Source organism: Amphiura filiformis, chromosome 5 (genome assembly GCF_039555335.1).
Source record: "Amphiura filiformis chromosome 5, Afil_fr2py, whole genome shotgun sequence".
Classification (NCBI taxonomy): Eukaryota; Metazoa; Echinodermata; class Ophiuroidea; order Amphilepidida; family Amphiuridae; genus Amphiura; species Amphiura filiformis.
The window spans coordinates 10,384,846-10,401,086 of NC_092632.1; the positions used below are offsets into that span (position 1 = coordinate 10,384,846).

Here is a 16,241-nt window from a genome sequence, read left to right on the forward strand (position 1 = left end):
GCTTGTTCAACCAATTTCGATGCAGTCATAATTTTTTTCATTACCCACTCGGATTAGCCAATCGGGGATCCTGCTTTCTACTCAAACCCTACAAATAGACAAAAATAGTGTAGGGGATCTGTAATTTGTATCATGTTTGATTCTAGAATTGAATGTGGAAAACAGTATGTACATACATGTCAAAGTATCATAAGGGTTGTCAATGTCAATCATTGTTTAAGAAAAACTATCCCAAATCATTAAATGTCAACCATTCTTCTCTCTACAGTTGCTAAACCACAAGGTATAGATCCCAATAGAGGCATAGGTACAGCATACGAAGGCTACCTCCACATTCCCAAACCAGGGGGTGTACGCAAAGGCTGGATGCGGCAGTTTGTCGTCGTCTGTGATTTCAAGGTGTTCTTATTCGACACAGTGGAAGGTAGAAGTGGGCAGCCACTCAACAAGTCAACTCATATTATAGACATGAGGTAAACTTAAGGATTGGAGCAAGAAATGTGTTAATCAGTATACAGTCCAATCGCTTTTATATGGCTATGATGTGACCAAACTGGACAAGTGAATTATGTGTAATCCTGCATTGAATGACAAGTGTTAAATTTGTCACAAAAGATGACTCAATATGGGCTAATATAATAACACTAAAAGATGCATCGGAACATGACGTTAAGGTGATAAAGAATTAAAAACATGTTTCCTATGCAGACTCACATGTCCAGATAGCAGAGGGATCCGTATAAGAGAGGTCCAGTAATGAAGGTTAAACTGTACCAATTGCATTCACTTGTTTATTTTGATTAATAAGAAACAACCAGTTTGTAGTGGTTTCCTTCAAGCGGAACTGTTGTTAAAGCGCTAGCAAGATTTGAAAAATAACATCAGAATGAGGAACAAGTTATTCCCCAAGATGATTATACAAAATTATGGATGAGACAAGCCAGGAAACATATGGTGTTACTCTTTGTGAGGCCAGAGCTTGCAGGGTGGTATTCTGCATGATGTTATTTTTCAAAGAACTATTTGGCATATCATCTCGGGTATTGAAACCATTTGGGATGCTGCATTCAGAATAAGTTAATGCATGAACACCACACCCCAACTAAGGACAAAATGTGGATGGGTTAAAATATTAATCAAACCGATCAAAAGACATCAGAAATGCTAACCAATCAGGTGTGGTTTGGATTCACTTCCTCGTCATGCAATATTGTGAACATGCGTCATGCTGTGTTCATTCATTTGCCATTCTGACTGTAGATCATTTCGAATTGTCTGTGTATTTACCACCGGTGTATATGATTATTTTAATTTTTATGTTTTTCACAGAGATAAGCAATTCTCAGTCAGTTCAGTTCTACAGTCAGATGTAATCCATGCGAATTCAAGAGAAGTACCTTGTATATTCAAAGTAAGTAACAATATATTGCGATTATCAGCATTTTTTAAGTATTGCAAGAAATTCCAACAAGTAGAATTGTCAAAACTTTGTTGTGTGAACGTTTAGAATGAGATAGTGGTATGATATGTTTGACGTCATGTTCATCAAGCTCTTTGCCCACTTCTTTTGACAGATTTCTGCCACTCAACTAGACCCACCCGGTTTGACGGCTCAGCTTCTCCTTCTAGCAGATAGTGAAAATGAGAAGAACAAGTGGGTAAATGCACTCACAGAACTGCAGAAGATTCTACGACAAAACTTGTTACCAGACAAAGCTGTAATACGAGCCAAGGAGCTATTTGATGCAGCCATGCATCTCGTCAAGATATCCCACTGTGCGGCCGTTCTTGGTAAGGATTATATGGATAAGCTTGATTACAGTGAAAGAATAATATGGTTCATAAGAAATCACATGCCATTAAGAATTTATCATCTATTCAGGCACAGTGCACTAATCAGTACATATCAAGTATGTCCATCACAGCCACGATCAGCTGCCGAGATTTTTTTAAGTTGCGAGGGTTAATCAGGAGGAAAATTCTTTAGCCAAGAAAGTTTAAATCTCGCTTAATTTGAAATTAAACTGTCATTAGTGCTTATACATTGGAGTACATTGCTCTACTTATTGAGCAAACTTAATGTCTAAATTGATTTATCTTAACTCAGTAACAAACCTGATATTCAAACATGTGTTTGATTCCTTCCAGATGATCACAGCTTTGTGTTGGGTACTGATGAAGGCCTTTACAGTATAGAGTTATCCAATGGTTATATAGTACGGGTGGATAATAAACGAGTGTACCAAGTTGAGGTGGTGGCAGAAGAGCAACTAATCATAGTCATATCAGGTAGGTGCCTACAACAGGTGTATTATAACACCTGGCAATTGATGTAAGCTTGAAATGTGTGTGTTTTTGAAGTGAGAGTTATGTGGTATGTATTCTGTTGTGGCAAACTACTAAAATAGTTGTATATAGGGTTTGGCAGAAGAGATTGTAATGCATTTTGAGTATGTTGTATTGTTAACTGAAATGCATTATACACAGGGATGTGATTTGTCTGGATTTTTCCAGATTTCCCGGATTATTTGTGGCCAAAATGTACACAATTTTATTGATTTTCAGCCTGTTTTGGGTGTTTTTGCCCAATTTTGTGCTGTTTGTCTGGATGTTTTACTATTTTCTGGATATTTCACAAGCTTTAAATCACACCCCTGTATACAGCAGAGTTGCAGTTTTAGTGTGAATTATCTGAAAAGTTAGAGAAAGAAAGTAGAGAATTTTTGTTCTGATTGATCAGTTTGTAAGGTGTTAATAAAATTGAAAGATTATGTTGTCCCTTGTGATTGCTAACAAAATGAAATTGTAAATGAAACTCAGTAATGCAAGTTGAGCACTGCAAACAAACTCTAACTTGGTGCTATGATGCCATTTTAAGAACATACGGAGTAAATGAACTGTGCTGTTGACCTGTAAATGTTTGTGATTTAATGTGCATTTTACTGTGCGGAATCAGCACACATACAACAAATTATTCCATGAATTATATGAGAATAGTTTGCCTTCAACAAGTTTACATTCCATAAATAAAATTTCATTAAATAATATTGATGTTGAGTATTATACTTCTTCTGAAATCTAAATTTAATATGGTATTTACCCTATCTTCCCACCCATCCTAAATATAATAATAACTGGAGTGACTGCTAATGCTATTCGGTCCTACATACTTTTTTCCCCTTTTTGCAGCTGATACAGGGATGTTTGCAGGTAGTGTATCTTTCATATCTGTCACACACACATAGAGGCTTGCTATAAGACATGTTTAGCTCCTTTTTTCTCTCTGTCTCTCGTAGTATCTACCTCTATATCCCTACTTCTTTATTTGGATTGAAATCACCTGCTCACATCATACCATTTTTGTCAATATAATACTCCACTGTGGTTTTGTTTGGTTGAAAAAGATATTTTGTCCAACATTCTGTGAATTTTCACTTGGTTATGTGACTAAAACTAATAACAAAAAAAAAATCGATTGATACTGTGAAAGTTTTGAAAATCAAAAGTATTTGGCAGACTGGACAATATATCTTGGAAGTTGTAATGGTATCATCTGGAAGCTTACACATTTTGCTCATTTACTTCATGTTTTGTTTACTTAATATTTAATTCATTTATGGAAGTACAGCATTCGGACATTTCAAACCAAGCTAACATGTACTACTGGACAGAATTGCATACAAATGCATTATGAGTCCAATTTGTTAAAATTTGTTTCAACTTTTAACCATTAACTTAAATTTTGAACATGGATCTCATAAAATATCATCTTCATAAAATATTGTAATTAGAATAAGATAATACTTGTGCAGGCAAATAATTTATAACCCTTATCAAGGCGAGTAGGAGACCCCTCAGCATGATTGGAATGTAGGAGTGACATAATTATCTTTATGTATACAGTAGATTGCATGTTGCATAGATTGTCCCCTTGTCAATTATTTGAAAGTGCCACAGTCTTTGCTACAGTCGACCTGTGGTGATAAGGCAACAGGCTGGACTAGTTACGAAGATCAAAGCGAAAAAGGTTTGGTGTGCATGCTAAAGCTATTAGGGCCACTAGATGTATTGAACCATAGGCAGGGTGGTAGGGAGAACCGATTGTTTGTAGCTATTCATTTCATGATTAGCATTGCTTTATATAATTTAGTGTAGCTCGTAGGATATCCCATACCCTTCCCAAGTTATATTAGTAATTTCACGTTGCTGTGTTTAGATACTTATTAATATGTGAAGCAATATAAAAAGATTAAAACAGTTCTGTACTGTGAATCATTTAAAAAGTAGCTTTTTATTTTGTGGGTTGAAAGAGTGGACTAGAACATGACCCCTAGTAATGATGATTGGGAGGTTCAACCAACAAGATGTTTTGGGATAGTAGCACTGTAACATTTGCTGCAAAACAAAATAATTTTCTTTTAGTGTATATATTGAATGCAAAGATAACCAGCATCTAAGGCAATGTTGATATCAAATGATTATTAACAAAACAATTAAAATCATTATTAAAATGATTAGGGCAGGTGTTGGCAAAATGCAGCATCCAGATTTATGAATGTATTTTAAAAACTTTTTGTGTTGCAAAGTTTGTTGCTTTTAGAGCTACTGCTACTGAGAAACCTAAGAATACATCTGCTATTGTTTATTATTTTAATTTTACTATTATTATTTTTATTTCATTAAACTATTCATACTTTTGATTTCTTTTTGATTTTCAACTCCATGAAAATTCACAGCTCCACACATATAACATTCATAATACAAACAATGCCTGTGGTAACTTAAAACCAGCATCTAAGGCAATGTTGATATCAAATGATTATTAACAAAACATTTAAAATCATTATTAAAATGATTAGGGCAGGTGTTGGCAAAATGCAGCATCCAGATTTATGAATGTATTTTAAAAACTTTTTGTGTTGCAAAGTTTGTTGCTTTTAGAGCTACTGCTACTGAGAACCTAAGAATACATCTGCTATTGTTCATTATTTTATTCAACAACTCCTCCTATACCTTTGTACAGGAGCCAACCGTTGTTAAACCGTGATGAATCCACACTTTTACTGTAGCGTATACGCGAACGCGAGCGAGACTACGCATTACGCGGTAGCGCGTAAAATTCGTCATGTCTGGAACTTTTGTGCGTGCAATGCGTGTGCAAGCTTGCAAGTTGAATTTGAGAGCTGTTGAATTCAGTATTTTTCATGTAGCGGCTAAACATTGCTGTTTTATTCTATAGGCCCTAGTTTTATTGCTGATATCAACAGAGAAATCATCGAAGTTTTTGTAAAGATGAGTGGCAATGATTAAGTGATATTCCTCGTGAAATAATCGGGAATATACGATCTTTAGCTTCTTTTCGTTGTTGATAGGGATTCAATCATGTTTCACCGTTGTTCATCACCGTTTAACAACTCGCGTCCGTCGCGTCTGCGTGGTTTACATCGCTCGGGCAGCTAAAGCTGCCCTCGCTGAAATAAACCACGAGACAACGCTGACTGCATAGTTGTTAAGCGGTGATGAACAACAACGGTGAAATATGATTGAATCTAAATTTTACTATTATTATTTTTATTTCATTAAACTATTCATACTTTTGATTTCTTTTTGATTTTCAACTCCATGAAAATTCACAGCTCCACACATATAACATTCATAATACAAACAATGCCTGTGGTAACTTAAAAAAACTAATCAAATTAGGGTTAGGGTTAAACTAAGCCTTTTTTGTTTCTTTCTTTCACATTTTGTTGCTACCTTCTTGTAATTTTCCCCCACTTTGGAAAGGCACAGACCCGGAGCATAGAAGCACACTTCGGCTGCTTGGTGCACAAACATGCTTTTTCAAATCAGTCATTGTACACTGGACTATGAGCATTGTAATGTGCAAAGCAAGGGATGTCTATGGCTTTAATTACACACAGTACAATTCTCATTTGAAAGACACTTAGCAGGGTTGTGCTACAAGCAGTCAAGTCTTGATCTGTGATTATTGTTACCTACATGATGATGTAATATTGTGTTGTAACTTAACACCTTAGTCACTCATTATAATATAAGTTGGGTCACAATTTTTTTTTCTGCGTCTCGCAGGCTTTCTGAGCACAGTTTGTCTCCAATTTGTCAATGTGTGTTCTTGTCAATCCCAATAGTATTGATATCCATTACTCGATACAATTTAAGAATTGGTTATGGTGATGGTGGTGATGGTATTCTTGTTTATTTGGACATTTCTGACTCCAGTCATTTTACTAATCGTGAACTTTGAGCAGGTCAAATGTTTTGCGGTGTACACATTACACTTTTTGAGAAGTTAATTAACTTGCCCAATTCCTTCATACAGCAATTTATTCACAATGTTACTAACAGTTGAGTCCACTACTAGTAAACTCATTCTTTTTTTCAGCTCATTCATTTTAAACCATTAACTTTTCAATTCAAACCGTATCAATCTCAAAAGTGATGATCGTTTTAATCCTTCCTGCTCCCCAGGTCGTGGCAAGCACCTGCGACTGTTCCCGTTCCTGGCATTAGACCAAGAAGTGAATAGCATTAAAGTGGAGGAGGTGAAGAACTGTCAGACGTTTACAACAGGACGCATCAGACAAGGCTCTACCTCTTGTCTATGTGTAGCTATGAAGCGCAATGTGGTCATCTTTGAATTCAACCGTACCAAATCTAGGCACAAGAGGATCAAAGACTTAATACTACCGGCTCCTGCACAGTGCATGGAGGTATTTGGTGGCAGGTTATGTGTAGGGTACACATCAGGCTTTGGTTTGTTCAGCATACAAGGAGATGGAAATTATGTACAACGTAAGTACTGATCAGGTCGTTGATATCTATACATTAATATCGGGTGATAACTATCAAAATGCTGTTTGGGGTACAGAGAATCGGGTGTTTATTGACTGCATGTAAGGAAATTGAATGGATGTATTATGATCGGACTGAAATGCATAAAGCTGGTATGTAATATGTCTACATTGTGAAACAAACATAATACTTTTACCAATTTGGTGAAATCGCTTATTCTACACTGCACAGAATCTGCACACTGTAAGTCTGAAATGAAGTATGGTATAGACGAAGCCAACGAGCCAAGTCATGGTCAGGATTTGGTCGGCCATGACTGGGTCCCGCAGCACCAAACTGGTGTTGTGATTGCCCAATTGGGTGGATTAAAGCCGCTTAAAATTAATTCGATGTTAGATTCTTTTGTGTTGTAAACTGTCATCATTCTTTTGTCTATGTGTAACACGGGTGATAGAATGCAGTTTAAAATACCCTCAAAGGCCGCATCATTTTACATTTTAGGTGAGATGTAGCCGACGGGGACCCGAATATGGCTGCCATTGAGGTGTAGGAATGCATGAAATTGGATTCATTATAGTTTCCCTGTCAACATGGTGTGAAAAGTGTGCCAACAGGCTCCATAATAACATTATTGCATAACTCTTTTTTTTCAGTTGGTTTATCCACTGTGGTTTATTCATTTTCCAGAATTAATTTTGCTAAATAAAATCGATTGACATGTTCCTGTCTATGGAATAATTTCGAGATATTCATAGGAAAAGTATTATGAGTTTCAATCTCCTGACTGCAGATGCTAATTGTGTATGGTACTCTTGTGTTTATTGCAGCCCTACTCAATGTTGAGGACCAGTCGTTGAGCTTCCTTACCCAGGCACCTGCCATTGCATTGTGTGCAGTGGAAATCAGCAGCAAGGAGTACCTACTGTGCTTCAATAGTAAGTCTCCCAGTGTGGACAGACAAATTTCATCAAGTCAACTGTATGCTGTCAGCATGATATAATTTCTGGCCATAAGGAGTCTGTACTCCGCTGTGACTGCATGTCGCTAAAAATAGTGTACCGCTGGAAAATTTTGACCTGCACACAACAAACTTTGTTCATGTTGGCTTTTCATTCTCAGATTTAAAGGTCATCTCAATGATTTAAAGCAATATGTGATCTGCTCCACAGCAATGCCCTCATTTTTTCTTGTATTTCTGCTTTTTGCATGATAGTAATGCCCAATAGTGTATTAAAATACCATGTGGAAGACTAAACCTGGAGTGCTTTAATTACAGTTAAGTTTTATAATAAACCCAGGGATCCCCGGTTTTATTCGCCGTATTCACTGATCAAGTGGTGGCTGACGTAGCTTGTGCATGTGTATCATTGAAAACTGTGTTTAAGATATGCACATATTTGATTTCACTTTGTTTAAGTGAGCAGGTTTGGGGAAAAGTCAAGAAAAGCTTTAACTCCGTACACCATGTTGCTCACATGTAAGGACAATTTTGTAAAGAATGCTTAAATGCTAATTACATGATAATTTTTCCTTTGCAGACCTTGGTGTATATGTAGATTATCAAGGCAGACGGTCACGGAAACAGGAGCTAATGTGGCCATCATTACCAGATGCTATCCGTAAGTGAAAGACTCATGTTATTATTATTAACAGACACCATAATTGTACCATAATATTTTACAGGTGTTTGACTAATTATCTGAAAGAAGCTCATATTAAAAGCCCATTAAAATGTTAGGCCTGAAATACCTTCAGATGGGATGGAAAGTGATAACCTCATCCCATGGTTGTGACATGTTTTAGCTTCTAATACCCAAACTACTGGATCACTCGTTGTTAGTGATAGCTTCAGTGTAAGGTACAAATCATATAAAAAAGTAGACTACCTGCCTTTAAACAATATAAAGTTGTGTATTTGAAAATGAGCAAAAGGCTTCATAATCAGCTGGTGTCTTCAGGGTCATTGCTGTGCTGTGGTTTGTAACTTAATTGTGTTGTCCAATTGCAGGTTACTATGAGCCCTACTTGATAGTGTACAGTGAGATAGCAGTAGATGTGTTTGATATCAAACAGATGGAATGGGTTCAAACAATACCTGTCAAGGGGGTAAGTACCTATACTGTATTCATGACTTTTAAGTGTGTGATATTGTATGTGTGTCCCTATCAAATTGCTTGTTAGTTGATTCACCCATAAACAGACTCCGGTTATGATGTCCAACAAAGACCTCAAAGAGTATAACATAATGAGGATTACGCTGCCCAGTGACTTATCCTAGGTGATGGAACAGTTTACGAACATGCAACTAACATAATTGTTTGTGGTGTGATTTTGCACTGCTCTAAGTGGTTGCTAGCATTAAGTCAGGGAATATGGGAAGAGATTCATGGTGTGGTGCTGCATATGGCACAAGACCACAGATATTTTATGGTACTTCATGAGAACAAGCAGGGGATAATAATTTAATCCTTTAGTGAACATGAATTCTATAATCTTTATGGTACACTTTGGTGAAAGGCTTTAGGTACACTTGTATATTTTGTTCAATGATTTGCATTTTGAAACCTCCATTTATATAATGTGTTCATTTGTTTATTACAGACAAGAACCCTGACCCGGAATGGTTGTCTGAATCTCAGCTTTGTCACAGATCTTCATGCACCTAGGCTTGTCTACTTTGAAAACGCACTAGCAAGTAAGTGGTGGCAGTCCCATGTGTTTACAAGAAATATTTTTTAAAAACGTTTTTATAAGAATTTATTAATATAATGAGAAAATTATAATAAATCATACCTTACTGAGATACTACTTCAAAGCATAGTTGGGAGCGTTAATAACAGCGCTCCTTATTTGGAATTACGATCATTTCAAACAAAATGTCAAAAATAATTTGCTCTAAGAACTGTGTCACATCAATCACCCTAAATAACGATCTGTTGAAACAACAAGCATGTTAAGGTTCTGCGAACGAAATAGCGCGACAATCGACTTGAGAAACACTAACAAATCATATCGGGTCATTGGGTCATCTCATTGTTCTGAAAATAAAAGTGCAAAGTTCGTTTCTCCACTAGAACAATAGGCAGAGCTTGGAGGCATGGTTCAGGGATCGCACATACTACCATTTTGTTTTCAACTTCAGATGTCGCTGTGGAAATTCTGAATTATTAAAAACAATTGGGATTTAAACTTAAAGGAGAGATTGTTGCCCTTTTTGTTGATAATGTCGGAAAGAAAAATCGCAAGACATTTGGGAATATCTGAATGAGCAGTATTTTCAACTTGCAGGTGTTAAAAACCACCAACATGACCGACACGGTACGTAAGATTATCGCCTGTTGGATTCCAAATTGAGCTCCTCAAAAATCACAGGAGAGTGATTTTGAGGAGCTCAATCGAGCTCCTCGACAAAACCAGGAGTGTGATTGCTGGAGCTCTACCAAATTCTTAACTTGAAGGCCTGGAGATAATGTGAGATTTGAATGGCCTGGAACTTGGCATATATATAGCCTATTTTGGTATTTATTCAACAAGAGACCTTTTCAAAGTTTTACGAAGACACCTGATGACCCACTTAATAATTCTAGGTGGAGCACTTATGCTAGTTGCGCTTTGTGTAATGCATGTCAGTGGTGAGTGCTATTGTGAATTTATGCAAGCATATTATGACGCGCACACACATTGATTTGAAAAGGTGTATGCACTAAATATAAGGTTTGTATGAAATGTCCGGTTTAATTAAAGAACCAAACCAGTGATTATTGCTGATGTTGGTGTTTTTCTAATTATTTTACAGAGGAGAAAAGTCTGAATATAACTGAGAAGAAGATAGTTGGAAGAGCAACAACTGCAAAGAAGAGCTTCAAAATGGCAACAAGAGATGATGTTAGGAGGTAGGAAACTTAACAAGAGTTATCAGAAGAGTATGGTACTTCTTGGCCCTTTAACATGTACACTGTGTACGAAAGTTGGGTTCCCATTGGCTCATTCACTAACCAATCCATATATGTTTGTGTGATCCTGGCCTGAGCTTGTTCTTTTTACGCAATAAACAAAGTGCACACGTCAAACAAGTTATAAACTTTCCTGGTAGCTAGTTAAAAGAATTTCACACTCAAAGTATCACAGACTTCGTTCACATCTTCAAAGATAAGGCTACTGTCAAAATGTCACATGTATCCATGTACTGTTGGTAGAGATTAGTGCAGTCCAAGGTGACAGACACCCTTCTCATTCATTTGCAGATGCAGTTTATCGATCTATAGCTTAAATCTAGACTTCTGCTCTCCCTATGATATATAGAATTGAGGAAATGCAAAGAGTAGATAGTCCCTTGGAAGGGAAGATAAGCTGTTTATACAACATATAAAGACTAATATCTTAGTTTGATGCTAAATAAGACTAGATACCCTAGTATAGTTGGTCACAACAGTTGTTTGTTTGGTGTAATATGCCTAAATATATCTAATTTTGAAAATAGTGGATGGTCAATTGTCATATTATTGTGAATCTTGTTTCTGTTTATGCATTGGGTTTCCAGTTGCAGATTCAGAGGAGTGGTAGCACTGTTTGGGATTCTCTAAATTGTGTAGAATATTATTTTATTCAAATATATCAGAATATTATATATACATTTGTTTTTGAATAAAATTGCAAATAAAATGTAAATTAAACAGTTTGAGCAAGTGTTATTAGTATTTCAATGTCAATTTATGGTTTATCAATTTATCGGCTTGCCGCACGTCACTGCCCAGGGGAGCACTCACATTGTTTTTGGGTAGGGGTTTTCGCCAGGTTTGAACTTCAGATCTAGGGAACTAGTCGACCGGCCAAACAAAGGGGTGGGGGTCTTAGGAACTGATCAGCCCCCAATCCCAATGGGGGTATCGTAGACTGATCCAGGGTAAGTTTTATTTTGTTGCATTTTTGCCACAGATTTTAGAAGGAATCAATTCCGATTCTTGCGCATCGAATAAAGTAGGCCTATATCAGGATTCAGGAAAACCATTTTAATCCAAATTGCTAATTATTCACATTTATGCTGAAATGTTTGATATTGTATGTAAGTTTGAAGACAACACATTCTAAACCAATTGGGGGTCCTTTAATTGGGTGATTTTCTTAGGCACTTTTGCAGCATCTTCCGCTCATGATGGTTGAAATTGTCAGATAGGCTAGTCCACAGTTTAATTTGATAGAAACACACACATTTAAACATTTTGGGGAAAATTGTATACAATTCCATCAGTGATTGGTGCTGCTTTGGTAAAAGATTGGCAAGATTTTTGGGAGCGAATTAGAGGACGAAATTACTGGGTTTTTTTTTCAGAAAATTATGTTCACACATGCAAAATTATAGCATACAAACGCATGGCACAAAAATTGACAAATCTGTCCCATATATCCTTGATTTTAAACATTTTGGACTTTGACCCTATCCTAAATTGTTTGCTTGCCCTCCAGTGGGATTTTTGTGGTGGGTCGGTAGGTCGGAAAAATATCTTTTTTTTAATGACACACTACTGTTAAATCATTTGTTTTACAATATCTTTTTTTTCCTTCTCTGTTTTTCCTTGCAGGGGTAGAACAGCAGAGAATAGGAAATCCATGATTTCTGGTCCTAGTAATTTCTCACACATTGAGCACATGGGTCCTGGTGATGGCATGCAGAAACTCAAGGATGTACAAGTAAGTTATGATCTACTCTTTTAAGTATTTGTAGTTGAGCACATGGGTCCTGGTGATGGCATGCAGAAACTCACGGATGTACAAGTAAGTTATGATGTACTCTTTTAAGTATTTGTAGTTGAGCACATGGGTCCTGGTGATGGCATGCAGAAACTCAAGGATGTACAAGTAAGTTATGATCTACTCTTTTAAGTATTTGTAGTTGAGCACATGGGTCCTGGTGATGGCATGCAGAAACTCAAGGATGTACAAGTAAGTTATGATGTACTCTTTTAAGTATTTGTAGTTGAGCACATGGGTCCTGGCCATGGTGATGGCATGCAGAAACTCAAGGATGTACAAGTAAGTTATGATGTACTCTTTTGATGGGGCCTGGTGATGGCATCCAGAAACTCAAGGATGTACAAGTAAGTTATGATCTACTCTTTTTAAGTATTTGTAGTTGAGCACATGGGTCCTGGTGATGGCATGCAGAAACCCAAGGATGTACAAGTAAGTTATGATGTACTCTTTTAAGTATTTGTAGTTGAGCACATGGGTCCTGGTGATGGCATGCAGAAACTGAAAGATGTACAAGTAAGTTATGATGTACTCTTCTAAGTATTTGTAGTTGAGCACATGGGTCCAGGTGATGACATGCACAAACCCAAGTATGTACAAGTTAAAGTTATGATGTACTCTTTTAAGTATTTGTAGTTGAGAACTTTATGGGTCCTGGTGATGGCATGCAGAAACCCAAGGATGTACAAGTAAGTTATGATGTACTCTTTTAAGTATTTGTAGTTGAGCACATGGGTCCAGGTGATGACATGCACAAACCCAAGTATGTACAAGTTAAAGTTATGATGTACTCTTTTAAGTATTTGTAGTTGAGAACTTTATGGGTCCTGGTGATGGCATGCAGAAACTGAAAGATGTACAAGTAGGTTATGGTCTATTCTTGTACCTGTATGATCATCACTACCTTTTAGGAATTTGATAAAACAATATATTTGTGTGGTTTAAATTGAGAATACTTTAAACTGCAAGGCTGCGATTTTACCCTGGACGATTTTATCTGACATAATTCTTATGTGTATCTGCAGTTCAGGTATGATTGGCTAGTTAATTTGGGTGTTTGTATAAGTTAGTATTTCAGTGTGAAGAATTGCATATATCTTCTTTTCTTTTTCTTGTGGGGAGTTACTTATCGAGGAGGGTTTAGTGCAAGGAGGCCCCATCTGCAATTAGGTGTCATGTGTCACATACAATAGAATGCAGAAATCATGAGATGTCTAATAGGGCAGCTATTGCAAATAGGGCCGCCTTACACTAACCATGTAATCTGTGCGTCCTACATAACTATATTCCTTCACTCAAATTACTTTGATTACAGACAATGCAGCAGGAACTGCAGAGACAACGCAGACACAGGAGTCAGTATGTAACAAAGCCAGACCATCCTCCACCACCAGCAAGGGAGAGAACAAAGAGTGTCGACTACTTGCGTGGCAAGAACTTGAATGGCAATACTTCATCAGAAAATAGGTCAATACATTCTGAGATTTCAGAGGAAGGCTCACAACGAAGTGACGGCTCACCAAATTTGTCAGGGGGACATTCACCGAGGCATTCAATAGGTATGTCAAGTTAAGAGCTATTTTTTAACTTTCTATTTTATTAACCGATACTTGTTTAAGTAGGCAATGTCATATTTAAATAATATTTTGTGGAAGAAGGTAAAAGAGCAGTGAAAGTAACATAAAGGTTTAAGGTATCAATCATGGTTAATTCATGGTGTGAAGTGCCAGACATCTTGAAAAGAGAATGTTTTATTTGATTTATTTCTACACAGAGAAAGAAGCACATCCAGTGATGAGGGCCAAAAGTGAACCTGGGCGGCACCGCCCAAAAATAGAACAATAATTATGCCAACATAAAGGTTATTACCAATACTGAACATAGAAAAATTCAATAATTTCATTAAATAACATCGTAAAAGTAGCTCATCACCACCAATTTTCATTCATGGATGTGATACATTTGTGTAATTAATGATATTTCTGCTAAGATTTTAGAAGTTGCAAATCTTGTTTCATGTATTACACTTAGACTTTCCGATGTTTTTTCAAATCTGAATCTTAACATATAAAACATATAAAACAGTTAAACACAATAACAATTGAGTTGGTGTACTTATCAGTAATAGAAGTATCTGTGCACTAAATTTTGCAGCAATTATGAACTGTCATTATTCCTAAAACTATTGGAGGAGGAGCTAGCACACTGCCTTTGCATCCATCCCCCACAGGACTCACCTAAACTAACCCTTTTGGTCCTAAAACATATTCAAGATGTTCTCTGAATTAAATTGTGGCAAGGGAACATCTACAATGTGTTTTGGGACCATCTAAGGAACCTAAGTGGTGCTAGCAGTTACTTAGATGTATGTTTAAGTTAGATAATCATCATCACAGTTACAATTACATGTTCACACAGAGCTCTGGCTTTCCCATTATTGAAAGATTATTACAACATGTTTTCAGCCATAACATTCAAAAGTGATATACAAGGTGTCCCATAAAAAGGTTGCATGTAGAAAATGAACTGCCATGCTAATGTAAACAGCTTGCTCAGGAATGTGTGGAATGCGGACTAAGTACGCAAGTTCTGAACTTGACATTCACAGGGGCACTAGTGGCACTAGTAGAGGATACATAGATTATGTCATGAAAAGGACATTTATATTGGTTAGCATTAACTAAGATTATTTTTAAAACTCTACATGTAACCTTTTTTTGGGACACCCGGTACATCAAGTGACATGCACAAATACAACCTCACTTCTTACAGTACAGCCAAAGAATTCAACTGGAGAAAAGACTTGGTCATGTTTGCATGTCACTTAAGGAGCGGGAAAGTGTACCTTCAGATTGTTTTGCAATGCACCTGTGGGACTCTATTTTCAGTATCCTATTTGTAATGCAAATTCACTGATAAAAACCTGCCAACACTATAATGTATACATTTGTAAAGTTTTTACCTTCGGCAATAAATGGAACTGTTTGCTTTTTTTAGCCCTTATGTGTGGCAATCCAGTATGGCAGATCACTTTCTCCTATTTAATTCTTTGATTAGATCTCACAGTAAAATTAAGTACTTCTGCTCTAAAATCAACACTTTTGTACATCATACACATACAAACATAGATGGAATTGAGCTGGTTGGCATACTAATTGTAGACATTAATTCCCACCTGTTATCATTCCAGGCTCATGGACTTTAATAGTCTACTCATTGATGCCATTTACCTTCAGACATTTTAAAGGGAAATTCTTGTTTATATATTCTCGGCTTATGTTTTCCTTATGGTCCAGTTACAATAGAGCACTTGATCATTGTAGTGATTAATTTTACCATGTGACCCCAATGCACTCCTACTAAAATGTCAGTGTGTTTTGTATTGAATCAGCAATACTGGGTTATTCCCAAAAATTGGCAACCAGAACATGAAAGAAGTATTTCCAGGTTATGCCTGGCAAGGTGAGAAAGTAAAAGGAAGGGATTTTGAGTATTACACTTCACATAGGCTAGGCATTATATGCTAGGCATTCAAAGTGTTTATCAAATGTCTGAAGGTTTTGTGCTCATTCATTAGTAAGGATAAAACGTCACTTATTGTCATATAGATGTCAGGATTTCTAATATAAAATAAAGCTTACAGCCTGTTTAACAAGGCTTATAATTTAATTAGTCTG

The 16,241-nt window shown here is 36.6% G+C and overlaps 1 protein-coding gene across 1 annotated transcript in view; it reads left to right on the top strand.

Annotated features, from left to right (window-relative positions):
• LOC140152605 (serine/threonine-protein kinase MRCK alpha-like) overlaps window positions 1-16,241 on the top strand; it is a 73,038-nt gene that overhangs the window by 48,480 nt on the left and 8,317 nt on the right. The window contains 12 exon segments of the mRNA XM_072175018.1: window positions 269-473; window positions 1,330-1,411; window positions 1,575-1,791; window positions 2,149-2,289; window positions 6,493-6,816; window positions 7,644-7,751; window positions 8,355-8,435; window positions 8,825-8,922; window positions 9,418-9,511; window positions 10,613-10,709; window positions 12,396-12,504; window positions 13,880-14,123. Coding sequence (XP_072031119.1) covers window positions 269-473; window positions 1,330-1,411; window positions 1,575-1,791; window positions 2,149-2,289; window positions 6,493-6,816; window positions 7,644-7,751; window positions 8,355-8,435; window positions 8,825-8,922; window positions 9,418-9,511; window positions 10,613-10,709; window positions 12,396-12,504; window positions 13,880-14,123 — 1,800 coding nt within the window.